Genomic DNA, 26,547 nt, shown 5'->3' with positions numbered 1-26,547 from the left:
AATGACCCTTTTGCCAAAGAGGACTGAATTCTTTAGCTCTGGAAAGAATTTTGAGGGACACTGTTCAACTCAGTATAGAGACCAAGTATTAAAGTAGAAGAAGTATTATGGTTTGAACATAAAATGTCCCCCAAAAGTTTACACACTGAAGGCTTGGCTCCCAATGCAACAATGTTCAAAGATGGGGCATTTGGGAAGGGGTTGGATCATGAGGACTCTGACCTCATCATTGGATGATTCATTGATGGATTAATAACTGAATAGACTATTGGAAAGTGCAGGAAGTGGGACCTAGTTGAAGGGAGTATGTCCTTGGGGACATGTCCTTGGGGACTCTATCTTGTCCTTAGCCCCTTTGTCTCTCTCTCTGCTTCCCTACTGTCATGAAGTCAGCAGCTTTGCTCTGCCATGCTCTTTGACCCATAGGTTCTGCCTTACCTTAGGCTCAGAAGCAATGGAACCATCTGACCATGAACTGAAACCATGAGTCAAAATAAATCTTTCCTCTTTTAAGCTGTTTTTTTTTTTCAGGAATTTTCTCACAGTAATGGAAAGCTGACTAACACAGTGGGAACTATCACTAGTCATTCCAGTAAGAGCCCATTCCATCTTGCCAGTGAGATCTCGAGGACGTTGCTGATGGGAGTCAGGAGGAGTCTAGGAGTTCTCATGGCTTTCGCCTTGGGCCAACTGGGTGGCTTCAGGAAGACTTGAAACAGGAAGACAGGGATGCATGTCTTTGTGTAACTTCAACATGGACATGTATTAACTTTCATTCAGTAGTTGCTATTGGAAACTGTAGGAAGTGGGGCCTAGTTGAAGGGAGTACGTCCTTGGGGACATGTCCTTGGGAACTCTATCTTGTCCTTAGACCCTTTGTCCTTAAATTTCTCCAACTTACACTTTGAATATTCTTTTGGTTGTATTCTATCTGCAAAGTGTGATGACATTAGGAAAGAGGATTTTGAAGTTCTATCGTGGAGGTACTTAAAAATCACCTTTCAGTTCTTTTTATTTTTTATTTTTTTGGCAAGGGGAGTGGTAGCTACTGGGGATTGAACTTAGGGGCACTCGACAACTGAGCCACATTCCTAGCCCTAATTTTTGTACTTTATTTAGAGACAGGGTCTCACTTAGGTGCTTAGCGCCTCCTAGACTCCTGGGATTCCAGGTGTTGTAAACCTAGAGAACGTTAAACCTTCCACTTTCGGGTGGAGGTGAAGAACTACTAATCAAATGAAAGACAGTAACTCTCTCAGGTGAACAGAGAGGTCACAATGGGCCACAGGTTTTTACCTTTTCTCAGTGCCTCAGTGCTATTGCTGTGGATGCAAGTGTCCAGTGTGTCTGTTGGGTGGGGGTTATGGTATAGTACAGTATAGTGTAGTAAATAACACATTTCCTATATTTTTAATATTGTGTATTACAATATAGGGAAATATTCCTATTTAATGACATCTGCTAAGACCCTATTTCTAAATAAGGTCCCATTCTGAGGCTCTAGGTAGATATGAGTACTTTTTGGGGGCAGCCGTTCAACCCAGTATAGTCAGCAGATGTGGTCAGAGTCTCAGGAACTGGCTCAGCATCTATGAGACTCACTTTAGAAAAGAATGGGCCCCTAAGGAAAGGCAGGAGAGTGACCGTGCGGCCTGGAAGTCACTCCCCAAAGTGGCCACACACACATAGATGGCTCAGAGTGAAAGAAAAAAGGAACAGGAAGAAAGCGTTCCCAAACGTAGGTGTTCTGGATGGAATTCTTGGCACCTGGCTGCCGGAAAAGCCCGAGGGCTGTCTCGGGGTCGCCTGTGATGCTGAAACCACGTCTCTGCCTTCTTTGTCCCCTGCAGCTGAAGACCAGTCTTGTGCCTCAGAAAGGCGGCAGGCCTTGACCAGGCTCTACTTTGGGACCTCAGGCTACCTCAGCCAGCATGACTTGTTCTCCGGTCCTGGGGAAAGGCGGGTCCCTCAGAGAGGAACCAGGTCAGCCACATCCTGCCCACCCATGATCAAGGAGCTCTTGGTTGACTCGGGGCTTCTCCGCCCAATGGTGCAGGGGCAGGATCCACAGTTCTCTGCATCAGAGAGTCTACTCAAAGAAGCCATCAGGGCTATTTTTCCCTCCCGAGAGCTGGCTCGTCTTGCCCTTCAGTTTACCACAAACCCAAAGCGACTCCAGCAAAACCTTTTGGAGGAAAATTTTTGGTAAATGTTGGCCAGTTTAACTTGTCTGGAGCCCTTGGCATAAGGGGCACATTTAACTTCAGTCAATTTTTCCAGCAACTTGGTCTCTCAGGCTTCCAGAATGGAGGGGGACCGATAGACCTAGCCAAGACACTCTCTGTGGGATTGGATTCAAATTCTGCCACAGAAACCCTCGGTGCTTCTAAGGACTCTGCTATGAATAAGTCAATTGTGGGCAGCTTTGGCTTTAAAGTTAACTTGCAAGAGAACCAAAAGGCCTTAAAATTCCTTGCTTCTCTCCTGGAGCTTCCAGAACTCATTGTCTTCCTGCAGCATGCTATTTCTGTACCAGAAGATGTAGCCAGGGACCTCGGTGATGTGATGGAAATGGCGCTCAGCTCCCAGGCCTGTGAGCAGACTCCTGGCAGGCTTTTTGTCCCCTCGTGCACAACTGAAGGAAGCTACGCAGATGTCCAGTGCTTTGCTGGAGAGTGCTGGTGGTGCGGATGCCCAGGGCAAAGAACTTCCTGGCTCCAGAGTCAGAGGTGGACGACCCCGGTGCCCCACAGAGTGTGAGAAGCAACGGGCTCGCAGGCAGAGCCTCATGGGCAGCCAGCCTGCTGGGTCCAGCTTGTTTGTCCCTTCTTGTACTAGTGAGGGACATTTCCTGCCCGTCCAATGCTTCAATTCTGAGTGCTACTGCGTGGATGCCGAGGGTCAGATTATTCCTGGGACTCGGAGTGTAATTGGCGAACCCAAGCAATGTAAGTCTGTTCAGTCCTTCTTTGGGCCCCAAAACACCATGCATTGCAGAACCATGAATTTGCCGATGGTCAAAGGGCAGACCTGAATTAATGGCAATTAGGTGCTTAAATTAGCAATTATCCAGGAAAGCATGGATAATATTAAGCATTCTAAGGAATGAAGTGACTTCAAAGAAATGACACATACGTTTCACAGTGCTTTCAACAGGTGGTCTCAACAGTGCCTATTTAGTCATGGGTCGACCCTCGTCTAGGTGTTATTTAGATAGGTCACTGCGGCTGCATAAGGCTTTAGATGGGGTTCAGACAGTTAGGTCTCATCTTGGTTTTTCTGGCTTATTAAACTTGCTAATCTGAAGCACCTGCTCCTTGTTCCTCCCAGGTCCCACCCCCTGTCAGTTGCAGGCTGAGCAAGCTTTCCTTGGGACCATGCGGGCTCTGCTGGCCAACTCCAGCTCGCCACCCACCCTCTCCAGCATCTACATTCCACAGTGCAGTGTCGGGGGACAGTGGAGACCAGTGCAGTGTGATGGGCCCCCTGAGCAGGCCTTTGAGTGGTACGAGCGATGGAAGGCCCAGAACAAGGATGGCCAAGTGCTGACCCCGGCTGCGCTACTAATGAAGGTTATGAGCTATAGAGAAGCAGCTTCTGGAAACTTCCGTCTCTTCGTTCAAAACTTGTATGAGGCTGGCCAACAAGGCATCTTTCCGGTGTTGGCTCAGTATTCTTCCCTCCAGGATGTGCCCCTGGCATCGCTGGAAGGGAATTCGACTTGGCCCGGGAGAACATCCTCCTGGATCCCTACCTCTTTTGGCAGATCCTAAATGGCCAGCTTGGCCGATACCCAGGGCCCTACTCAGACTTTAGCACACCTTTGACACACTTTGACCTTCGGAGCTGCTGGTGTGTGGATGAGGCTGGCCTGGAGCTGGAAGGAACTCGGGCAAGCCAAGCAAGGTCCCAACATGTGAGTTAACTCATGTGAAGAACCGAATTTGTGTTTTCTCAAAAAGGATGTCCAGCGGGAGGGCATTAAGTGCCAAGGCTGGAATGGAGTTGAGAGATGTCCAGGTGCATTCCTAGTGCAGGCTGAGAGAAGCCAGCTCACAGAGGGAGGTGAATTCCCTCCCACATCTGCATAGTCAGGTGTTGGCAAGGGAAATGCAGTCCATTTTTAATTATCATATAATCGATTATTAAATCACATACCTTAGATGTTTTCTGATGTCTTCTGTGTACAAAGCATTGTCTTAGCACCTATGAAGACTATGGTGGTGACCATTACTAGCTCTTGGCCTCCCATGCTCATGGTCGACTGGGCTCGTATAAGGTAAGAGAACGATTTGACTAACCAGCAGGTATCATGGTGGTCCTGTGGCTTGCACAGGGCACTGCTGGTGCTCAGGACCTCAGGAAAGTGTTACCTAAAGTGACCGTCATTGACTTGGAGAGATTCAACTGAGGGACTAACAGAGAGGTGCGATGGAGGTCTGTGGGCTCAGCTTGGTGGCAGGCAGACTTGCAGGAAGGTGTGGTGTGTGAGCAGTCAACGAATGAAGCTGACTCTAGGTCCTGAATGAAAATGCCTCATTCCAAATAGCCGCCCAGCAGTTTGAAAGAACAATCAGATTCAAGCTGTTGGTGTAACATCAGCCCTCTCTGCCCAGCAGCTCCTGTTGTTGTAAGTAATATCGGAGCTGTCGATGGAGTCTCAGCTTGTTCCTTGCATTGTTGAGCCTGTGTCAGGACCTTCGGGATACATTAGCCAGGGCTTAGGCTTTAGAGAACTAGATGTTGAGAATGTTGGGGGAAATGACCACGTGGTGAGAACTGGAGGGCCCTTGCATTGTAAGTGGCCTGGAGACAGCACTGCTAGGGTTCTCCATTAAACGCAGGATCCAGCATGGCGTGAGCCTGTAATCTCAGTGGCTCAGGAGGCTGAGGCAGGAGGATGGCAAGTTCCAAGACCAGCCTCAGCAATTTAGCAAGGCCCCAAGCACTTAGACTATGTCTCAAATAAAATATAAAAGGACTGGGGATGTGGCTCAGAGGTTAAGCACCTCTGGGTTTCTACCCTGGTACGAAAAAAAGAAAATCAACCGTGGGATCCAGCAATAGGTTCCTCAGAGAACTGACACAGATGTTTCCACAGTGCTGTCAACAGCTGGTCTCAATGGCACTTATTTAGTCATGGGTTGACATCCACTTAGGTATTTTTAGACCTGCACAGTGAAGGGGGCATGACTGTTTCATAAGAAGTCTTATTTTTGTGAGACCTGTAGGATCATTCTCCATTCCATAGGTCAGGCCTCTGACATGGTGACATGCTCTGACATGGTGGATGCTCTAAGACTGAATGTGGTTCTCTTGCATACGATTGTAAGAATCTGAGTTGCTGATACTGAAAGAGCCTAGTAAAGTCAGTGACTAATCTCATTCACCTGGTCTGATGCAGGGCTGAGCTTCAGAACCAGGGTGGAGTACAGCGACCTTCTCATTGAGTAAGAGGAGACTGCAGAGTACAGGGCTGTGCGTAGGAGACAATTCACTAGGAAGCAAATACTACAACTTCCACACATGTGCAGTGTTTTTTGCCTTCTTTTTGAAGTTCTGTTTTTGTTTTAAGATCATGTTAACAGCTGAGGACTGCAGCCACTGCCTAGTGTATTATCTTAGTGCTATGCACACAGGCGGCGTGAATAAAGCAACACCTATTTTGGGGTGTGTATTCAAACTCTCTTGCTGATGGGGGATGAGATCAAAAGGGTTTTGTTCAGAGCCTCAGCATGTGGTCCAGTGCAGCAGACTTTGGGAACTCGCTAGAGATTCAGGATCTTGGGTTTCACCTGCTGATCCGAAGCCTTCACCTGTGTAAGATTTCCAGGCAAATCGAATGCACTCAGAGGCTGGAGAAGGTGGAGCAGGTGCAGAACTCTGCTGTCTTGATTCCTGGTTCTGCTGTCCATCCGCCGCCATGTGAGTTGGAGGGGGCAGGCCCTCTGAATCAGTTTCATCAGTAAAGTCTGAGTTACAGTCAGTCACTGCCTCATGGTTGGTGTGAGGCTTACCCTAGGGAGTAGATGTAAAGTGCCAGCGTGGCACACGGAGGTGCTTGATAAGGGACGGCAGGATTAATCCCACTGTGGTGACAAAGGCCGTAACTTCCCACATGCGTGCAGCATCATGGCTCAGGCCTCGAGGAGCGTGAGGCCACATTGCTGTCCCTGGAGTGATGGAAAATTTGCTTTCTTTCATCTTTAAAAATTTTTAATTCGTTCTTTTTAGTTACACATGACAGGAGAATGTATTTTGACATCTTATACATGGACTATAACTTCCCATTCTTGTGTTGGTACATGGTGTGGCGTTACACTGGTGTGTATTCACATGTGAACATAGAAAAAGTGAGGTCTGATTCATTCGGCTGCCTTTCCCATTCCCACCCCGCTCCCTGTCCTTCATCCCTTTTGGTTTAATCCAATGAACTTCTGTTTTTCCCTACCTGCCCCCTTATTGTGAGTTAGCATCCACATATCAGAGAAAACATTTAGCCTTTGGTTCTTTGGGATTGGCTTATTTCACTTAGCATTATATTCTCCAGCTCTACCCAATTACCTTCAAATGCCATAATTTCATTCTTCTTTATGGCTGAGTAATATTACATGTGTATATATACCACATTCTCTTTATCCATTCATCTGAAACACCTGGTTGTTTCCATAGCTTAGCTATTGTGAATTGAGCTCTGTTATATACATTGATATGGCTGCATCACTGTATATGCTGATTTTAAGTCCTGTGAGTATATGCTGAGGAGTGGTGGGTCCATTCCAAGTTTTTGAGGAATCTCCACACTGCTTTCCAGAGTGGGTGCAACAATTTGCAGTCCCACCAGCAATGTATGAGTGTACCTTTTCCCCACATCCTCGCCAACATTTATTGTTGCTTGTATTCTTGATAATTGCCATTCTGGCTGGAGTGAGATGGAATCTTGGTGTAGTTTTAATTTGCATTCCTCTAATTGCTAGGGCTATGGAACATTTTTTCATATATTTGTTGACTGTATTTCTTTTGTGAAGTATCTGCTCGGTTCTTTTGTCCATTTATTGATTGGGTTATTTGTTTTTTTGGTGTTAAAAGTTTTGAATTCTTATATATCCTGGCGATTAATGCTCTATCTGAGGTGCAGGTGGCAAAGATTTTCTCCCATTCTGTAGGATCTCTCTTCACATACTTTCCTTTTCTTAATTTTTAAATTTTGCTTACTTTGCTCTGAAGACACTTTTTAGTTTGATAACATCCCATTTATTGATTCTTGATTTTACTTCTTGTTCTATAGGAGTCTTGTTCAGGAATTCAGTTCCTAAGCCAACATGATGGAGATTTGGACCTATTTTTTCTTCTAGTAGGCACAGGGTCTCTGGTCTAATGCCTAGGACCTTGATCCTCATTGAGGTGAATTTTGTGCAGGGTGAGATTTCATTATACTACAAATGGCTTTCCAGTTTCCCAGCACCATTTGTTGAAGAGGCTATCTTTTTTCCAATGTATGTTTATGGCACCTTTATCTAGTTTGAGAACTGTATTTATGTGGGTTTGTCAATATCATGTTGTTTTTTTTTTTTTTTTAACTGTAGCTCTGTAGTATAATTGAAGTTCTGGGATTGTGATGCCTCCGCTTCATTTTTTCTCACTGAGGATTGCTTAGTTTATTCTGGGTCTATTATTTTTCCAAACCAATTTCATGACTGCTTTCTCTATTTCTATGAAGAATGTCTTTGGGATTTTAATAGGAATTGCATTAAATCTATATTGGTTGAAATAAAGACAATCAGGGCGGTGATTTTGGTAGTATGATCATTTTGATAATATTAATTCTGCCTATACAAGAGCATGGGAGATCTTTCCATCTTTTAAGGTCTTCTTCAGTTTCTTTCTTTAGTGTTCTGCAGTTTTCATTGTAGAGGTCTTTCACCTCTTTTGTTAGATTGATTCCCAAATATTTTATTTAATTTTTTTGAGGATACTGAGAATAGGGTAGTTTTCCTAATTTCCTTTCAGTTAGTTCATCACAATGTATGGGAATGCAGTTGATTTATGGGTATTAATTTTATGTACTGCTACTTTGGTGAATTCATTTATGAGCTCTAGAAGTTTTCTGGTGAAGTTTTTTGAATCTTCTAATATGGTATCATGTCCTTGGCAAATAATGATAGTTTGGTTCTTCTTTTTTTATTTATATCCCCTTAATTTCTTTCTTCTGTCTATTTGCTCTGACTATAGTTTCAAGAACAATTTGAGTAGAACTGGTGAAAGAGGGCATCCCTGTATTGTTCTAATTTTTAGAGGGAATGCTTTCAATTTTTCTCCATTTAGAATGATGTTGGCCTTGGGCTTAGCATAGATAGTTTTTTACAATGTTGAGATATATTCCAACTATCTCTAGTTTTTTAGTGTTTTGAACATGAGTGGATGCTGTATTTTGTCAAATGCTTTTTCTGCATCTATTGAAATAGTCAAATGATTCTTGTCTTTAAGTCTATTGATGTAATGAATTATGTTTATTGATTTCTGTATGTTGAACCAACCTTGCATTCCTGGGATGAACCCCACTTGATCATGGCACACTATCTTTTTAATATGTTTTTGTATGCAATTTACTGAATTTTATTAAAGATTTTTGTATCTATGTTCATCAGAGATATTGGTCTGAAGTTTTCTTTTCTTGTTGTGTCTATGTCTGGTTTGGTATCAGGGTGATACTAGCTTCATAGAATGAGCTTGGAAGGGTTCTCTTTTTCTATTTCATAGAATAATTTGAGGAGGATTAGTGTTAGTTCTTCTTTGAAAGTCTGGTAGGACTTGACTGAGAATCTGTCTGCTTGATATTGATCTGTTTAAATTTTCTATGTCTTCCTGATTCAATTTGGGTAGGTTATATATCTCTAGAATTTGTCAATGTCTTTAAGATTTTCTAATTTTTAGAATATAAATTTTCAAAATAGTTTCTGGTTATTTTTTAGTTCAGTAGTGTCCATATTGATATTTCCTTTGAAATTTGCTTTCTTTAATGTGCATTTATGCACCACCTACTATGTACACGGTGCTGTATGATACAGAGTCATGGAAAGAGTGTTATCTGCCCTGAGGAGCTCAGAGACCAGTGGGCAAAACCAAACATGTCATCAGGTCCATTATAAATAGTCATGGTTGGACAGAAGGGAGGCCACAGAAATACACGGAGGATGCCCAGGGCATAAGACTGCTCTTCTGATTGAGGACCAATGTGACAATTCTCTTGGCACCATCTTCTGGGATGAAACTTGGAGGATTCCTTCAGGGCAGAGGAAATGGCAGGTGCCAGGACCGAGAAGCTGTAGCACAGTCAATTTTGGGGATAGGATGGAGGAAAGGTTACCGGCAGGGAGAGGATGATAGAAGAGGGACAGATTTTAAAAGTTTGTATGTTCACAGTTAAAGAGCTTCTGCTTTATCCTGGAAGCAATGGAGAATGAGTAGAAGTTTTTAACTGTGATTTATTTTTTTCTTTCTTTTGTTGCTTCAAGAGTACCAATCCCTGGGATTATTTAATTAAAAATATTTATTTGATCCAGAAAACAATAACGTCTCCAAATTCCAGATGTCAAAGTTTCCTGCCAATCTCCTGCTCTCACAAGAATCCACAGGGCACCTCCACTGTTGAATTCACAATGTGATTGGTTGAAAAACGATCAGGGTGGTGCTTGCTAAGGTGATGGTTCCAGGGACAGCCATGTGACAGGCACTGTGCGTGGCTCTTCAGCTGCCGTGCCTCACAGAATCTTCTAGAACCCTTGGGCAGTGGGGTAGGTGCACAGCATGCAGCGTACATCACCTAGTACTGGTCCTAAGGAGTAGGTGCACTGTAAATGTTGAGTGAGTGGGATCACGGAGCAAGGCAGGAAGAACATTCTAGCTGTGGCCAGAGCTGGCGCCCGGGAAGGGCCAAGCCCTGCGTGTGTGCATGTGAGCACGTGCACAGCAGGGGGAGCCATGCATGGTGAATGGCGCCAGCTGGGATGCTTCTGTTCCTCCAGGTCCTGGCTCCTGTGAGGTGGCGCGGCGCCGAGTCCTGCAGTTTGTTAAGGAAGCCGAAGAGATTGTCTCGGCCTCCAACAGTTCCCGCTTCCCTCTGGGAGAGTTTCCTGGTGGCTAAGGGAATCCGGCTGACCAGCGAGGAGCTGGGCCTGCCTCCACTCCTCCCTTCCCGGGAGGCTTTCTTCGAGAAGTTTCTGCGTGGGAGCGAGGATGCCCTCCGTCTGGCGGCTCAGTCTAGTGAGTGCTGGGTGCGGAGGTTTCTCACTCCGCCTTCCCTCCTCAGTATCCTCAGGGCTTCGCTGCTTGGTTGCCCCAGGCTGGCGGGTTCCCGGGAAAGAAAGGCAGAGTGGGTTTGTCCCCAGTCAAAGCTGGACAGGTGAGCACTTCTCCAAAACGCTGCCAGACCCACTGTGGGACAGGCCTCCATGCTTTGTGAGGCAGATGGCGCCTGTGGAGCCTCACAGTCTTTAAAGTGAGTGACACAGATGCTCACACATCCCCACGGCATGTCCAAGGATGCAGGAAGACCAGGAAGGGGAACGGGTGAGGGGCCCTCCTACCAGCAGCCGCACAAGCTCCCCGCCTGGCCAGGCCCTCTCCTGCTAGCAGAGGCCCACGTCCTCGCGGTTCATCTTCTGACACACCCAGGGGACAAAGTTGCCATCACCATCTGGGATATTCCTCCAAATGGGCAAGTGAGTGCGGGCAAAGCCACGGCCCAGTGCCACTTCTAACACCAGCACAGCCTAGACAGGCACCCTGGTGGTCAGGGCCTTGGGCCCAGTCTCTCAGTACTGTGTCCACTGGCCAGCAGGTCTCAGGGACTTCCAAGACCTCCCTCCTCCCAGAGCCCTATTCTGCCTGTCCCACCGCAGCCCTGGCAGGAGGGCCCGAGCCCCCTGAGTCCTCACACTGAGCCTACACCAACTTGGCAGGGACGCAGGACTCACGTGTCTGAGCCTTATCTGAGACCCCACCCCTTTCTAGATGTGCCAGGTGATTCCCTTTCTGGGGTTTCCTGAGCCTCTTACCAAGCGGAGCAGGCAGGCAGTGGGCTGGCACCTCCCTGCCCCCCAAAGCGGGGTCTGCTGCGGGTTGGGGTCTTTGCTCTTCTTACCCCACGTGAGAATCTCCCAAGGTCGTGTGATTCTTGGCCCTCTCCCTCAGCAGACAACTCTCCCGGAAGTCAGGGCACCACGTCTTGCTCACCTTTGCTGCTGGGCAGCTCAGCACCCGGCACAGGGCAGGAGTTCCCCATGGTGGTCCACCAGCCCACTCTCCTCTCACTCCCGTCTGCACCCCTTAGCCTCTGCCCAGGCATCTCTGTTCTCTCTTCCTCAGACACTTAATGACTTCTGCTTTTGAAAAGAAATGTTATTGTAAATTTCATGCAAGGATAGGGCTTGATGCAATCCAAGAGAGAAGTGGCATCCATGGTCCTTGGGTTGTGGCCACCGAACTTGGGTGGGAAATGCTGAGGAAGGGAAGAGAAAGTTGGAGGCGCCACAGAGATTCATCACTGAGTGACATGAGGACATTTTCTTTGGAAGTCAAGCTAAGGAAGTTCCTCTCCAACTAGCCTCATGCTCTGATTTTGCATGTCTGCCTCTGTAGAGAAAGAGGAGAACTCACAGACAAGGACTGGGGTGCTTCTCCCCGAGGGTCTGTGCATTCAGTGCCCAGAACAGGAAGACACTGAGGGCCACAAAGCACCTGTGGCCTATAGAATCTGGCCTCAGTGTCTAGGGCCTAGGGGTGTGGGATGGCCGCAGCAGGTGTGTGCAGGTAAGTACGTATAACCGAGCCTGGCGTGAGCTCAGCACTTTTGAAGCAGTGATCACACTTACCCTGTTAGCAAATGGTACAGCCATTTCATAGAAGAGCAAACTCGGGCTCAGAGAGGTTGGTTAGCTTGCCCATGATCACACAACTGAGAAGTACCATGCCAGGATTTAGGTAGAGGCTCACCAGATCCAGAGCCCTACCCACTGTACCAGGCTGTTTCAGCGGTGGCGCTGGGTGTCCCCAGGTGGCTCTGGTGGTGGGTCTTCTTATATCAGTAAGCTCTCCCCTCTGGAGCCAAGAAGCCCACTTCTGAAGGGTGACAAGTTGGGAAGAACAGTCCTGGGTGTAGCAGGTGACTACCACCTGGACTGCCCCCCAAGGGTTGTCCTCCAGGATCCTGTGAGAAGCCACCACTCCACCCGGCACCTGCTGGAGGAGAGGAGGTGGCAATCGTACTGGAGGAAGGGCCTGGAGACAGGTCACAGCCACCTAGGAGGAGATGGGGGTGGGGCGGGTCTGACTGCAGAGTGGCAGGAGCGGGCGTGAGGCTGGGGACCCAGGCTGTGCGTCCTGCCCGCTGTCTCTCCCCTCACCCAGTGCACGCCTTCACTCCCGTGGTTTTTCATCCAGTTATTCCTGAGTGCATAGCGCGGCCAGGGCTGCTCTGTGCCAAGTACACGCACGGCTTTGCCCCAAAGACCTTGAATGCCCGCGCGGGGGAGGCGGCCCTGGATGAGATGCCTGAGGGCCGCCTCCCATGTGCGGGTGGTGGGGGACGCTGTGTGGAAAGCCCGGGTGGCGGCTGCCCAGGGCTGGGAGGGGCTGCGCACCCCTTACCAGGGGGCCGCGGGGCTTCACGGATCTGCCGTGAAGACAGGCGCGCTGTGTGGGGGCCAGGCTCTGAGGGGTCAAGACCCGCCTGCGGAGCTTGCCGTGGAGGCTCAGGGCAGACGTGGACTGAGGTCTGGTCAAGCCCCACCCCACTTCCTGTCTTGGAGGCCCCAGGCCCGTGGCTTAGCCCGTCTTTCTTGTCATGAAATGTGATGCTGTGAACTAACAGAAACGAGAAGATCACATTGACTAGAGCGTGCGTTTCCACGGGAGCTGCATGGCGTCTCCTCAGTGCCACCAAGAGGAGGTCGCAGGAAGGTCACAGGTGCCGAAGCCGTCATGGCCTCGCCCACGGGTGGCGTCACCGTAGAGAGCTGCAGAGGGCTCTTTCACTCTGAGCCCAGGAGTCATTAACTCCTGGCAACAATGGCGCCGAGCGCCTCCCTCGGATCGGAGGGGCCTCTGCATGTCTTGGGTGAAATGTTCTCAGGACACACGGAAGGCCGCCCTGGTGTTGGGTAGCTTACGTTGGAGTGCGGCCGTGTTGGTGGCTCTCCGTGACGGGGCACCGGGGCAGGTGGTCACCTTCTGCTCTTCTTCTGTGACTCCAGCCTTGAGCTTCTACCGGAGACGCGGGCTCTTCCCTGGAGGGCCCGGTGGAGCAGCTGGTTCCACTGCGATACGGACCCTACGTGCCACAGTGCGATGCGTTTGGAAACGGGGAGCCCGTGGCAGTGCCATGCTGGGACGGGTAAGGCACCTGCGGTGGCCATTCACACCCTTTTTTTCCTCTTAGGAAAGAACCCCAGCAAAGCAGGCTGGACTCCTGGGTCCCGCTTCTCCTCGGCAGCCTGGATAAACCCCTTGGCTTCTCGGAGCCTCTGGGTGTCTCCCTGGTGAGGGGGAGGAGACCCTAGGGCACCGGAAGGTCCAGTGCACGAGGTGCTGGGATGCTAAGACCTGTGATGGGGCACGATGCCAGGCCAGGGGCCTGGACCAGGCGGCAGGCAGGTCACCCGCTGGCGCGGCTACGAAGGCAGAGAAGGTCAGCCCGTTTGCAGGATGCTCAGAGAGTCCCCCAGGCGCTGCCTGAAGCTCTGGTTTGTGCCTTTTTTCCAGGGCACTGCTGGTGCGTGGACGGGAAGGGGGGAGCCACACTCCTGCCTCACTGACCGCACGCTCTCCAGACCTCCCCAAGTGTGAGTGAAGCCAGGCTGTCCCCTCACCCAGCAGGCGAGGCTGACTGAGCCGGCGTGTGGTCACCCAGGCCCGGGTGGCTCCAGCCCTTCAGACCCACCCCTGAGCATGGCCAGACAAGTCCAGACTTCTCCAAGTCCCCAGGGCTAGGGCTAGTGCTGACCTGGCCCTTCCTGGTTGTTGCTCCTGGGTGGGTGGTGGAGGGACAGGCTGGGAGCAGGAGGGAGCCTGGCCCGAGTCCAGTGCTCGTGGGCACTGCAGCCACTGCCCTGGCTTCCTCTCCAACCTCACATCTGCACCTGCTGTCCCCTGAGGTTGGCCCTGTGTCATCAGTAGCCCCCTCCACATCTCAGAGCTGGCCTGTCTCATGTGTCCTTATCCCTGAACCTCAGCCCACTTCTCCTGAGCTTCCAGCTCTCTGTGAAGGGCACCTCCACCCCCGGAGCCCGCTCTGAGCCAGGGTTGCCTTCCCTCGGTCACCCTAGCCAATCCGTCACCCCCCAGGTCCCACAACCTGCGAGATGTCTCTAGCCAATGGGCTGCTTTCCGGTTGGAAACAGGCTGTATCCCAAGAAAACCCATCTCCAGAAGATCTGTTCACCCCCATCTGCCTAGAGGTGAGGCTCTGGGGGCTCAGGAGAGTGTGAGGAAGGAAGCAGGAGCTCATCGCATCTGGTTGAGGATGGCTTTTCTAGTTTTCATCCGTTAATCTGCTTAGACTCATAAGGAATCTTGAGCCTGGGTATTTGTCCTGGGCCTAGTAGACCCTGACTGTGTCCTTAGGCAACTTAATTACCTTCTCTGTGCTCCAATGGCTTTTTTTTTTTTTTTTTTAAATCATAAGATTAGGTCACATTTTCTTCTATCTTGTGCTGGGATTGTTTTGAGACTCCAAGGAAATATTTTTCATGAAAAGTCTTTGAAGATGACCAGGCACCTGTATGATTGCTACCATGTGTTTCCTGAAGTCATCTCAGCCAGATCACTGTACTCCTTCTGTTTTGGGTTCCCAACCTCGGGGCTCAGGGCCCTGCACTGGGATTCTCACCCCCTGCAAGGGGTTTCATCCCATGCACCTCCCAGCTTCCTGGATGACTGTGATAATTGACTGAAGCACTGACCAGGGAAAGAATCATGCTGAATCTTGCCCTTACTCACCAGGTGACGAAATCCCTGGCCCTCTGTTCCTTCCCCTAAGATAGGAATTACAGGAACACCACTGCTTGCTCTATTCAGCTCCAGGGGCTTCCGGAAAGTGAGATGAAATTGGCACAGCACAGGCTGGAAGGTGCCGAGCAAACTTCCTTATTGTCATTATTGGGTACTGCAAACATGGCCCAATTATGAGTGAGTTTTCTTTAATAGAAAACAAATATATTTTTAATCATTCATAACTTTGATTACAAGACATCTTGATATATTAGTAGAAAAATATAAAATAAATGAATATTTAAGTTAACCAACATTTGCGTAGTGTTTTTGAGTGAAAAAATGAGGAATTCACACAGACACACACAAATATAATGATGTCTGCATCAATTAACAGAAAGCAGTATAAAATATTAACTAACATCAAAAGGATCATTTTGCAGAGAAATTAGCCAATATGATTTGAGTCTTTTGTCTTGGTTGGCACACAAGCCTGTTCCTTGTCCCAGGGACTGGTGCTCATGAGGGAGGGAGGGTGGAACCACGGTTTCTGAGGTGGACAACGTGATTCCAGCGGGTGGCCCGGTGGCCCGGGGATTGTGGGTTCTCAGGTCCAGCCCGGGGCCCTGTGCCTGTAAACAGCACCCAGGGCTCTCCTTACCCAAACTGAACACTGTGTCTGTAGCCTGTCCCCTGGGGATAGTCAAATCGATAGCTAGAATGTTCTCAATATTAAGACTGATAACCATAATGTTCTCGAACCTTTGCTTGGGTTTGAATTTTACCTCTGTAGCTTCCAAGCTGTGTGACCAGAGGCACATCACCTGATCTCTCTGGGCCTCTCTGTGGAGAGTGAGGACAGTAGGGCCCTCCCCTCCCTCCCCAGGGGCCATGTGGATGCAGTGGCACTAGGAGCAGGTGGATGGGTACACACTCCAGCCTCATGGTCACAGTCTCGGCAAATGTCAGATGCCACCGTCATTGTCATTGCTTGTCTGCAGACCAGGCACACAGATTGTAAAGTGAACAAATGGCAATGAATACCAGAGGGCAGCACAGCTGGGAAGCGCCCCTCCCAGAATACCCCCTGGACTTGAGCTGCGGCATCACGGATGCAGGAGAGGGGACTTCTCTGTGGTCAAGGAGGCCTGAAGGAATGTTCTCCCGGAACAGTCTAGACCTGCCTCCTGGTTTTTGCTCATTTGCTGAGGCAGTGCTGGGGACCAAACCCAGGCCCCATGCGTGCGGTGCCCTCTCCTCCCGTCTTTTTAGATGGGAAACTGAGGTCCGAGTGCATGAAGTGGCATGCCCAGGTCCCAGCTGGCCTGGGCTGATCCTGGGCTGCTGTTTGTGGGTCCCTAGCCAGATGGGGTTCTGGTAGTTTCCAGTTTATTTCCAGTCAGGTACTTAGGCCTTCTCCTAAGGTTCCGTGTAAAGACCACTTCTGCAGTTGGTGGGGTTGGTCCAGGAGAGTGGCAGCTTCGGGGCTTGGAGGGTTCAGGCCCTGGGGCAGACCTGCCACTCAACCAGCCCGCGAGCACTGCTCCATTGCACCACCTCTGGGAGTGAGCCTCTGTCCCCAGCCATCCTTGCCTCATGGGGCTGTAACCAGCCGCTCCATCATGGACTTACAGGGCCGGAAGTAAGGTCGTGACCCCACGCGGGGAAGGCCCTTCTCTGCTCAGAGAAGCCATCAGGAGGTGTTTGGGGAGGGACCTTGTTGCAGACCTCCACCCACCACTAGGTGGGCTGCAAAAGCATTTGCACAGCACTGTGACCTCGGCTTTGTCCCAGACAGGAGAGTATGCCCGGCTGCAGGCGACGGAGGCGCGCGCCTGGTGTGTGCACCCGGCTTCGGGAGCAGGGGTCTTGCCCGCAGTAGCAGCGGTGGCCAGTGTGAGTAGTTGTCCCTCCCTTGTTCCTCCCGCTCCCCAGGGAGCACTGGGTGTGCGGTCCCCAAACCTGGCTTCCTGTCCCAGTGCTGATGCTCCTGTAGCTGGTGGGCAGAGCCGGGCCCTCACTGGACCTGGTTTTCCTCCTCCGGAAGTCGGGCAGTGTGGCCCACATCAGGGAGAAGCAAATGCAGCGGAGAGTGGTGCTGTGCTTTGTGGGGAGCCCAACCCAGAGCTGACCTGTCACAGAGCACCGGTGGCTCTCGGGTGACCGCTGCAGGGCCTGACGCGTGGTGGCTGCACCTGGCCCTGGCTTCCACAGGGGGCCCAGGGTGTCCCTGAAGGGCAGTGTGCCAATGTCCCCCACCCGCCTTAGTTCAAGGGTGCTTCATTGTCTGCAGGGCCAGGCGGCCTTTGGTGCGGCCCAGGGCCCAAACCCCGGCTCCTGCCTGTCTTCTCTGGCTTCTCTCCGATTGCCTCCTCGCCTTTGCTAGGGCTCTGCTTGCCTTCGAGTCTATCAGACCTGGGGGGAAAGCGGACGCTTTCGTGGAGCCTGGCTGTGTTCCACGCAGCACGTCCCCTGACACCTGGCTGACCCTCAAGCACCCTGCCAGCCTTCCCTCCAGAGACCTTTGGCTGGCCCCTCGGTGCCTCCCGATGGCTAGGTTCCATGCCTGTCACCCCCGTCTCACTCAACTGTCCTTGCCCCCTTGCCCAACTCTCCTTTGAGGTCCGAAGCACCTTGAGGGTGCACAGGGGGGAACAAACCCTGGGAGCCCCACAAGCGGGTTGGCCGAGTGTGGGGGTGGTGGGGAGTTTTGTTGCTGTGCCAAACCCGGGAGCAGGAGCCATGAGCCTGGCCACGTGGCTTGTGTCTCTGTCTAGGCCCAGGCCTCTGTGAGGGCCTCAGGAGCGGAGCCCTCTCCAGGCCATCGGCCCAGCTACCTCCCAGCCTGCAGGGCACCGGACGGGGGCTTTTCCCCCAGTGCAATGTGACCCGACTCAGGGCAGCTGCTGGTGTGTCCTGGACAGTGGAGAGGGAATTGCCTGGGACCCGGGTGGCGGGCAGCCAGCCTGCCTGTGAAAGTAAGTCCTGCCCCTTGGAAGACCCCGGAGGGCACATCTCTGCACATGTCGCCCCTCCCCAGGTGGGCGGGGCTCCAGGAAGCGGGCATGGGAGTGGGAGGGGGCAGGAAGCGCAAGAGGGTCATAGTGACTGGGTGCAGGAGGGGCCGGAACTTAGGCCTGCGTCCTGCAAACGCTCAGGGGTTGAAGTCGGGAAGCGGCCGGCTGGGGCTCGCCAGAGCGATGCCTCAGGAAGCTCCCGGGCTGGCCCGCGAGGGCTCTGGTCTTGGCCTCCTGTCAATCCCTGTCAGGGGAGGGATCTGATCACAGGACCTCAGGACAGGTGACGCATTCAACAGGGGCACTTGGGGTGTCTGTGGAGCTGTTGATTTAGTCTCTAGTTTACAATGTTGTGTGAAGATCAGATACTGAAAGAAACATCAAATGATTATGTCAGAATACTGAAATACGTTATCACATATTAAAGTGTGCTCAGGGAACATCACAGTCATTTAAACATTTGCAGGAGCAGTGGGTAGACTGTGGGTTTCATTTCAGGACAGGGAACGGAGCCCTTAGAAATGTCTATTACGTATTGGGGCGATGGGTCTGGCAGGGTGGAGGAGTCCTGAGGTAAATGATCCTGCTTGTGCTGCAGTCGCCTTCTTGGGCTGTGCTTAGTTTTTGTTTGTTTACTATATAGTTTCCAACCTCTAAGCCCCATTTTGGAGCAGAGCTGTGAGCAGGTCCAGCGGGCCCTGGCTCTGTGTGTCAAGGAGCCAGCAGCCAGTGGGGAGGCCGACTTTCCCTGTGCTCGCCACCCCTGTGCACATGGCAGCCCTCTTCACACTCATCTCCATGACCCTCAACAGCTGCCCCCAATGGAGTACCTAGCAGGTGGTCAGTGAGCTCTCGGGAGTAGAACTGCTTCTGAGATAGGGAGGGAGAGGAGAGTCTGCTTTCAGTCAGGCCCAGCCAACATTTGAGAGTTATTTACTTGCTAAAGGTGCTTCTCACGCCCCTCATCCAATTTTTGCCTTTGAACGATGAGGCAAATAGAGCACTCCTCTCTCCCCATTTTATAGATAGTAAAACTGAGGCTAGAGAGGTTTGCCCACAGGGCCATCGAGCAAGCAAAGCAACCAGGATTTAGTCCTGCTGGTTGACTCTGCGTTGTATAGCTGTAGGAGAGGACAGGAGGCAGGCTCAGGCAGGTCACTTATTGGTGGCATGGAAGATGGAAAAGATATGAGGGAAAAGGCACGTTAGCTTCCTCTCCTATGGCTGAGCAGGTTTCCTTCACCTGCTGAGTTGTTCAGGGCCGCGGTGCAAGTAGTTAATAGTTACAAGGCACTGACAGCCGAGTGTGGCCTCATCTGCTCCTCCGGCTCCCGGTGGCCTTGGGTCTGGGTCTGCTGTCTAGATGGAATGGGAAATAACTTGATGGGAGGCGGCAGGAACGGCAGCTCTGGCCTCCAGATTGCCACGGTCGTGGGAGTCAGCTGGGGAAAGCTGCATGCTTTCATGGGATGGGACCTCGAGATCTTGCCCATAGTCTTTCAAAATTTTGGGTGCCCAGGACTCCTGATCATGTCAAGGGTCAAGAAATACCAGTCATTCAGGCCCAGGAAAGTGGGACAGACCTGGGGTCCTAATGTCATTAGGCTCAAGGTTCCCCGTGCTCACACTGAGGATGACCCAGATGTGACTCCCAGAAGCCTCCTCCTCCTGACCTGCAGAGTGTGGTGGAGAAAGTTCGCACTTGGGAGCGGACCGTTGTGCTCGGTGTGTGGAGACCTGGAGCTAGGCCTGAAGCTCTCTGGACCTTAGTGGCCAACAGTAGCTATGTCTTAGTCACTGGGAGGACTGACTGAGATCAAATCCGTGCGGCTTCACTGGGTGAATATGCTTGCACGCTGCTGGAGGACGTGGATCCGCGTCCTGACGCACAGCAGCCCCTGACGCAGGCAGGGTACTCATCCTCCGTGCCTCAGTCTCCACATCCCTGAGGGAGACATGAAGGGCCTGTCCCACAGAGCTGAGGGGAGAATTGCAGGAGCTGATGTCTGCAAAGCTTTCCATGGTGTACCTAGCGCATAATGAGTGTCACACAGTCGTTTAAAATCACTGCTTCCTCTAGGAGGTAGGCATCACTGTTCTCACTGTTGTGAGGAAAATTGAGTCAAAGAGCAGTCGATTGACTTGCTCCAGGAATTCAGCTGATAAGCCAGAGAGCCAGATTCACTTCCTGGCGGACGGTCCACAGCCTGCCCGCCGACCCTCCACCGCCCCCGCACAGCATTTGGTGAGAGAGCTCAATCAGACCATGGCAGGTCACGCTTGGTCAGAGGTCAGCATTCTTCTTAGAAGGAAGATCAGGCCACGCCCAGAGAGGGAGCTGTGTCGCTCAGGTCTTGGAGCCCTGCCCTGGGGCCCCTGGTGATTTTAAAGACTGCAGATTTTAAAGCGAGACCTGTTCTGGCAGTAACACCGCCTAAGAGTCTGCAAATGAACTAACTCTCTAATCACATGTGAGATTGCCACACTGAGTGTGTTTCTCCTTTATGGACCCATTCACCCCTTTATTTAGCACATTTCCATTGAGCTGTTGGGTCAGCATTCAGCTGAGGTCTGGGTGAACAGAGGGAAGCCCCCTTCTCCCCAAGGACCCAAACCATGAGGAGCCCAGGGGGCAGGTGACTAGGGTCTGGAATGGCTGACAGGATGGAGGTCCACAGGCAGGGGAAGGAGGCTGAGCAGATGCCGGAGGGTGGGTGGGAATCTCCCAGGGAGAATGGGGTTGGGGTCCGCTCTAACACGAGGAACTGGCAGAGGGACTGGAGGGATGTTGGGAAGGCCTGAGCCACAGTCTTTGCTGATGTCAGGGCAGAGGACATGGGACCAAGTAGGAGGGTCACCATCCTTCTGTCTTGGGACAGTTGGGGCTGGGATGTCGAGGCAAGAGGACGCGTGCACTCTGAACTGGGGAAGACAGGTTGGTCGGTCACTGGGCTTCCGGAAGGAAGAAGGGAGAGAGCTCCTGTGCTGAGGGCTGCGGCCCCGTCACCTTCAAAGCTGGTCCAGGAGGGGCTGGAGGGGAGGCGAGCGTGCAGGCCAGGGCCAGGAGCAGGAGGAAGCCGAGGGGACGGGAGCTCAGCCCTCCGTGGGGCCGCAGGTGCCCACGCACTCCTGTCCTCTCTCCATCCCACAGGCCCGCAGTGCCCACTGCCGTTCTCTGGGCAGGACCTGGCTGGCGGTGTGATCCTCTGTGAGAGAGCTTCGGGCCCAGGGGGCGCTGCTGAGCAGCAGTGCCGGGTGCTGTGCCGCCAGGGCTACCGCAGCGCCTTCTCCCAGGGCCACTGGTGTGCAGCCTGGACGGCCGACGCTGGCTCACACAGCCGCCACAGCCCCAGGGCCTGCCAGCGTGAGTGACCCCAATGCCTGTCCTGCACCCGCTCCCTCCCAGGGCTGAGTGAGGCTGGAGGGTGGATGTGGGGCTGCCCCTTGTCTCTCCCCAGATGTGGCCTTCTCAAGGTAAGCCAGGTGGCAGCAGGAGCGGGAGGGAGGTCCTGGGGAGCACGTTCTTCAGGAAGGGGAGATGCTTACAGGTCCTGGACTTGGGCTCTACCTGTGGCTTCTCTGGAGCCATCTGCTCCTCGAGAGAAGTGCCGTTATACCACCTCTCCTGGGCCACCTGGATTAAGACCAGTGGATTATCAGGTGGGCCCCAGAAGCCATGTGAGTGCTCCCAGATGCTGCTCCAGCTGCTAGACCAGCTCTGCCCCCTGACCTCTCCTCCTGGCCCACCCAGACCTGCAGGGCTTGTGGGGTGACAAGTATGGAGGAGGCCGGCCCTCATGCTGGTTCTGAGGCTGCCGGTGCGGGGCAGGCACTCGTGTGTTCTAAGCTAGCTGAGAGCTGCTTCTGTGGAGGGAAAGGGTTCTGATGGCCTCTGCCTGCTGCCTCCCACGTCACTGCAGGGCCTCAGCTGTGGCAGACCGTGCAGACCCAAGCACGCTTCCAGCTCCAGCTCCCGCAGGGGAAGATGTGCAGCGCTGACTACGCGGGCTTGCTGCGGGCCTTCCAGGTCTTCATACTGGACGAGCTGAGGGCCCGCGTCCTCTGCCAGATCCAGGTGAGCACCTGGCCTTCCCTGCAGTGAGAGCTCGGGCTGAGCACAGGGTCACTGTCGGGGAACCTCCTCCAGGCTCCACTGAACCTCTGGCTCAGAGTCAGTCCTCATGGGCAAACTGGGACTGAGACCTGGAAAGAAATTTGACCAAGGTTAACGATATTGGGGCAGAGGTAGAAGCTACCTTGTCTTGGCCATTCTTTCTCTGTTAAGATGTCCAAGGGGGGTGCTTATCACGTGCAAGACACCATGCATCCTTTGCCATCAGTTTGCCAAGTTATCCTCATGAGGACCCTCTTAATATTGCCACTTTGCATGTGAGGATAGCAAAGTCCAGAGAGGTACACCAGTTGGCCCAGTCACACAGCTGGAAATGGTGGCTGCAGGTTTGTCCATGCAGTACTGCCACCCCCATGGGAAAGGGCCTGGAAACATGGGGGCAGGAAAGCCACGATGTCACAATGAACTGCACCACAGAGCCAGATGTGTGCCTAAGAAACCCACGAGGAGTTCCAGGATCCTCCCTGGAAGGAGGACATCGCGAGCGGCCTGGAAATGCAGTTCTCCACCAGTGATGGGTTTTCCAGCTGTGCAGTGCACAGGGCTTTGGGGATCTGAAGTCTCAAGTGTTCATGGAGCGAGTCTTTTAAAGTCACCCGGTTAAAAGTCCTGCTGTTCAAAGTTTGCCAAATCATCAAAGCAGCTCATGTTTGGCATTTCATGTTAAGAATTTTGTCAAACACATATTTTTCCACAAAACACAGAGAGTATTTGTTTGAAAACAAATAGAACTGTAAATAGATTTTGTCTTTTTTCTCCAAAGAAATGCACTTAACAATATTAATTTTGAAAGCACTGACGTGTTCCTGGCTCCGTGCTGGGCCCTCCACATTCCTAACTGCTGACCCTGCTGGCTTCCAGCTCGGTGGGCGCCATTGCCCTCTAAGTGACCAAGGCCGGTAGAAGGTAATGGATTGCCCAGGGGTCTCACAGCCCAGCGAGTCCAGTTCTGTCTGGACTCTTCCACTGCCAGATTTGTGTGTTCGTTCATTCATCATTCATTCTTTCTCTCTTTCTTTCATGTAACAAATGCTAGAAAGCCTATTTCAGGCCAGCATGGTTTTGGTATGAGGATTGTCAAAGACAATCAAATCTAGATAGACAGCAATTAAAGTGATAAGGGCAGAGTTGAATGCAGCCCTGCGACAGGGAGGCTGCCGCGTGAACTGGACTGGACTTGAGTTTGTCCAGGGTGACTGGCATTTGAAGGGGAAACATGAGGGAACAGGGAGGGGTGAGTGGGGCTCAGCAGAAGGGAAGTGAACACTCACGAGAAGTGGGAAGGAGCTGTTGGTCCGTGTGGACCCCCTTAGGATTGCCAACTGGCTCTCACTGCCACTTGGGCTCCTGCCTGCCCTGGAAGCTGGACACAGGGCCCTGTCTTCAGGTGTCAGCTGGAACAAACAGAATGTTCTCTTGGCAACCCTGAGTTTTCTGGGCAGGCACTTTAAGGGAGGAAGGGGGTCATCTGCAGGTGTGACCTTGAGTCCTTGGAACCCTGTTATGCTTGTTCATTTCACAGGCCAAGGTCAAGGACCAGGAGGAGGCTTGAAGGGGTCTGGCTAGAGTTGGGGCCAAGAGCGCATCTTCTTGAGGGTTCACAGGGGGTCAGATCAAGTCTTTGCTCTTGGGAACTGAGTCTAGGGTCCATGACAGTGAGCACTGGGGTTGGGAAGAGCCAGGAAGAGAAAGAAGGCAGGGGTGGGGATGGGGGAGGGAAGGAGGAGAGGTGGGTACTTCAGAGGGGTGGCAGGGGAGGCCCTCTAGGAGGTGTTATTGGAAAGGACCGCGACCTAAGAATGTGGGGGATGAGGACCCCCAGAATAAGTAGGAGGACCGAGTTCCTGAGTGTGGAGCACACTGAACACCCTCTATGAAGTGGAGGAGCCTGTGTGTGTGGGCGCCACCAGGGAGGAGCCGTGCACCAGAGCCTGCACAGGGATCAGGTCAGGTCCTTGTTGGCCGTGGTAGGACAGCGGGCTCACTCTGTCACTGAGGTTGACAGAGCAACATGAGACGGTGTGGAGAACAGACTTCGAGGGGCAAGGGAAGGAGCAGGGAGCACAGGCCAGGTCCAGGTGAGGGTGGCTTGGATGGATCACGCAACACAGTGACAGGAGCCCACAGGATCGGGCCCTAGATAATGTGGTGTGGGGAGAGGGAAGCCTTGTGGGTGACTCAGGTTTGGGTTCCAGGGACGGGGTGAAGGCAAGTGTTGGCATTCACTGATGGCGAAATTAAGGCCCATGCAGTTTGATCCTCCAGAATCCGGGGCTTTCTGAGAGCTGAGGACGGTGCTGAGATGTGGGATCAGGAGGCCGCCTGTGGTAGGCCTTCGGAACAAGGCATAGGGTGTGTGTGACCAGGCCACAGCTTCTACGCCCAGGGCAGGTCTTACTCTCTGGAAGGCGGAGGGGAGAGTGATGCACAGGTTTCACAGAGGCCAGATCTGGGGGCCATCCTTGGGGCCCACATCCTCACCAGCATGACTGGGCCTTCACCAGCCTTGCTGAGCTTCCTGCCAGTCAGCTGTGAACTGGGTAGGAGCACCTGCCCGGGAGGACCAGACTGCTCTTTGCTGAGGTGACCAGGGAGCAGGGGTTGAATCCCAGCCCTACCACCTACTGACTGTGGGGCTCAGGCAGCTCCTAGCTCCTCAGAGGCAAGTCACGTGGGGTTATGATAATCTCAACCCCGTAGATTTGTTCTGGAGATTAAATCCACCGAGTGTTCACAGTACTTCACACAGGGCGCGGCTAATGGAGACTGTTTTAAACTATGGTGCCACACGGCCTTCTGAGGAGACTCAGTCCCCGGCCATGGCAGGCTCTCTCTACACGGCACTGTGTGAGCATCTGCCTTCCCAGGGGCTGGTGGGAGGCAACTGGGCGTGAAGGACATGCTGAGGTGTGGCCCGTGCCAGGTCAGCACGGGCTGGCTTGTAGGGCGGGTCCAGGTCCCAAGGAGGGTGGCTGAGGCTCTCATGCTGAAGGTCAAAGGTCAGGCCAGCTCCACTCTGAATTGTGAGCTAGTGACAGCTACCTTCACTTCCTTCCAAAATCCTCCCCAGACACCCAGATTTTCACTCCCCGGCTAGACGTCATGCTCTGGAAAGGTGAACCTCCCTCAGGCTTACTGTGGATGTTATTACTTGTGGCTGTGGTCTGTTCGTGTCCCCCCCAAACTCACATGTTGAGATCTTACCCCCCGCACACCTGAGGTGGGATGTGAGGAGGCAGGGCTCTCGGCTGGTGGTCAGGTCATGGGGCTGGAGAACTCTGAGGGGTCAGAGCCTGGAGGAAAGAGGCCCCAGAGAGATCCCTGTCCTTTTACCACCCCAGGCACAGGGAACAGGGAAAGGGGTCATCAGTGAAGAGGGTCCTCACTGCGTCGCTGGCACATTGATCTTGACCTTGCCGGCCTCCCTGCCAGAACTTAAGAAATAAATCTCAGTTGTCTTTCACTCCTGCTGTCGATGGCATTTTGTTATAGCCGCCAGGACAGACTAAGACCTGCTTGCAAAGAGGGTGATGGCGAGAGAGCAAGACGTAGCTTGTGTTTGACCTGGACTGGTGCTAGGCCCTGTCCTGGGCCAGGCCCTGTCCTGGGGCCAGCAGGCCTCACAACTCTGCCTGCTCACTGGGACTGGAGGAGACTGTGGTTCCTCCATTTGGTCATTCCTGGGCCTAATGTGGCCGCAATCAGGCTGGGAGGGGACAACAGGCCTTATAGCCAAAAGGAGAAGCCAGTGGGTATGTGGGGCTCAGGCTGAGGGGTACATGCCGTGCTGGGTGAGTGCATGGTGAAGACATTTGCAGAGTCGGGTCACCAATTGTGTGAGGCTGGGTCACCAATTAGACACTGCGACATGACTTAGGAGAGGCAGGTTTCTGGCCCAAAGCCGGCTCTTCCTCCACTCATAGCTGGCATGCCAAGTGACCAGGGGCAGCTTATTTAGTTGCTGGACCACCTTTCCTAGGTGGGGCAGAGGGGCTTACTAAGGCCTCATACCTGAACCAGGGTGGCGGAGGGTGCAGGAAGTGAGGCACACCCTTTCGGGCCCCTGGAGTGGGCTCCACAGAGCTGACTTCCTACTCTGATTGGAACCCATTGCTCTCCACGCAGGTGAGGACATACAGGACCTTGCTCTCCAGCCCTGCCTGCGTGGACTCCTCAGTGCAGGTGGACTGTCTGTCTGCAGATCGTCTAGGAGTGAATGTCACCTGGAAATCTCGGCTTGAGGACATCCCAGTGGCCTCTCTTCCTGATTACACAACATTGGTATGTTATCCTGCACTGCTGCCTCCAAGTCATATGACCTCTGAGTGCCGGTTTCCTCATCTCTAAGGGAGCTGGTGAAGGCCTTGGTGCCTTCCGATGGTGGCACAGGGAGAGTTATGGATGCACCTG

At 52.3% G+C, this 26,547-nt stretch overlaps 1 protein-coding gene across 1 annotated transcript in view; it reads left to right on the top strand.

Annotated features, from left to right (window-relative positions):
* Tg (thyroglobulin) overlaps positions 1-26,547 on the top strand; it is a 222,849-nt gene that overhangs the window by 13,676 nt on the left and 182,626 nt on the right. The window contains 24 exon segments of the mRNA XM_047522972.1: positions 1,851-2,183; positions 2,186-2,685; positions 2,687-2,948; positions 3,331-3,726; positions 3,729-3,890; positions 3,893-3,916; positions 10,026-10,128; positions 10,130-10,263; positions 13,254-13,315; positions 13,317-13,373; positions 13,375-13,393; positions 13,762-13,793; positions 13,796-13,841; positions 14,344-14,456; positions 16,783-16,894; positions 17,766-17,811; positions 17,813-17,861; positions 17,863-17,919; positions 17,921-17,966; positions 21,157-21,291; positions 21,294-21,352; positions 21,354-21,369; positions 21,926-22,080; positions 26,263-26,422. Of these exon segments, the coding sequence (XP_047378928.1) occupies positions 1,851-2,183; positions 2,186-2,685; positions 2,687-2,948; positions 3,331-3,726; positions 3,729-3,890; positions 3,893-3,916; positions 10,026-10,128; positions 10,130-10,263; positions 13,254-13,315; positions 13,317-13,373; positions 13,375-13,393; positions 13,762-13,793; positions 13,796-13,841; positions 14,344-14,456; positions 16,783-16,894; positions 17,766-17,811; positions 17,813-17,861; positions 17,863-17,919; positions 17,921-17,966; positions 21,157-21,291; positions 21,294-21,352; positions 21,354-21,369; positions 21,926-22,080; positions 26,263-26,422 (3,078 nt within the window).

Source organism: Sciurus carolinensis, chromosome 1 (genome assembly GCF_902686445.1).
Source record: "Sciurus carolinensis chromosome 1, mSciCar1.2, whole genome shotgun sequence".
Taxonomy (NCBI): domain Eukaryota; kingdom Metazoa; phylum Chordata; class Mammalia; order Rodentia; family Sciuridae; genus Sciurus; species Sciurus carolinensis.
Note: the sequence above shows the minus strand (reverse complement) of the source record. Positions and strands in the feature narration are given on the sequence as shown.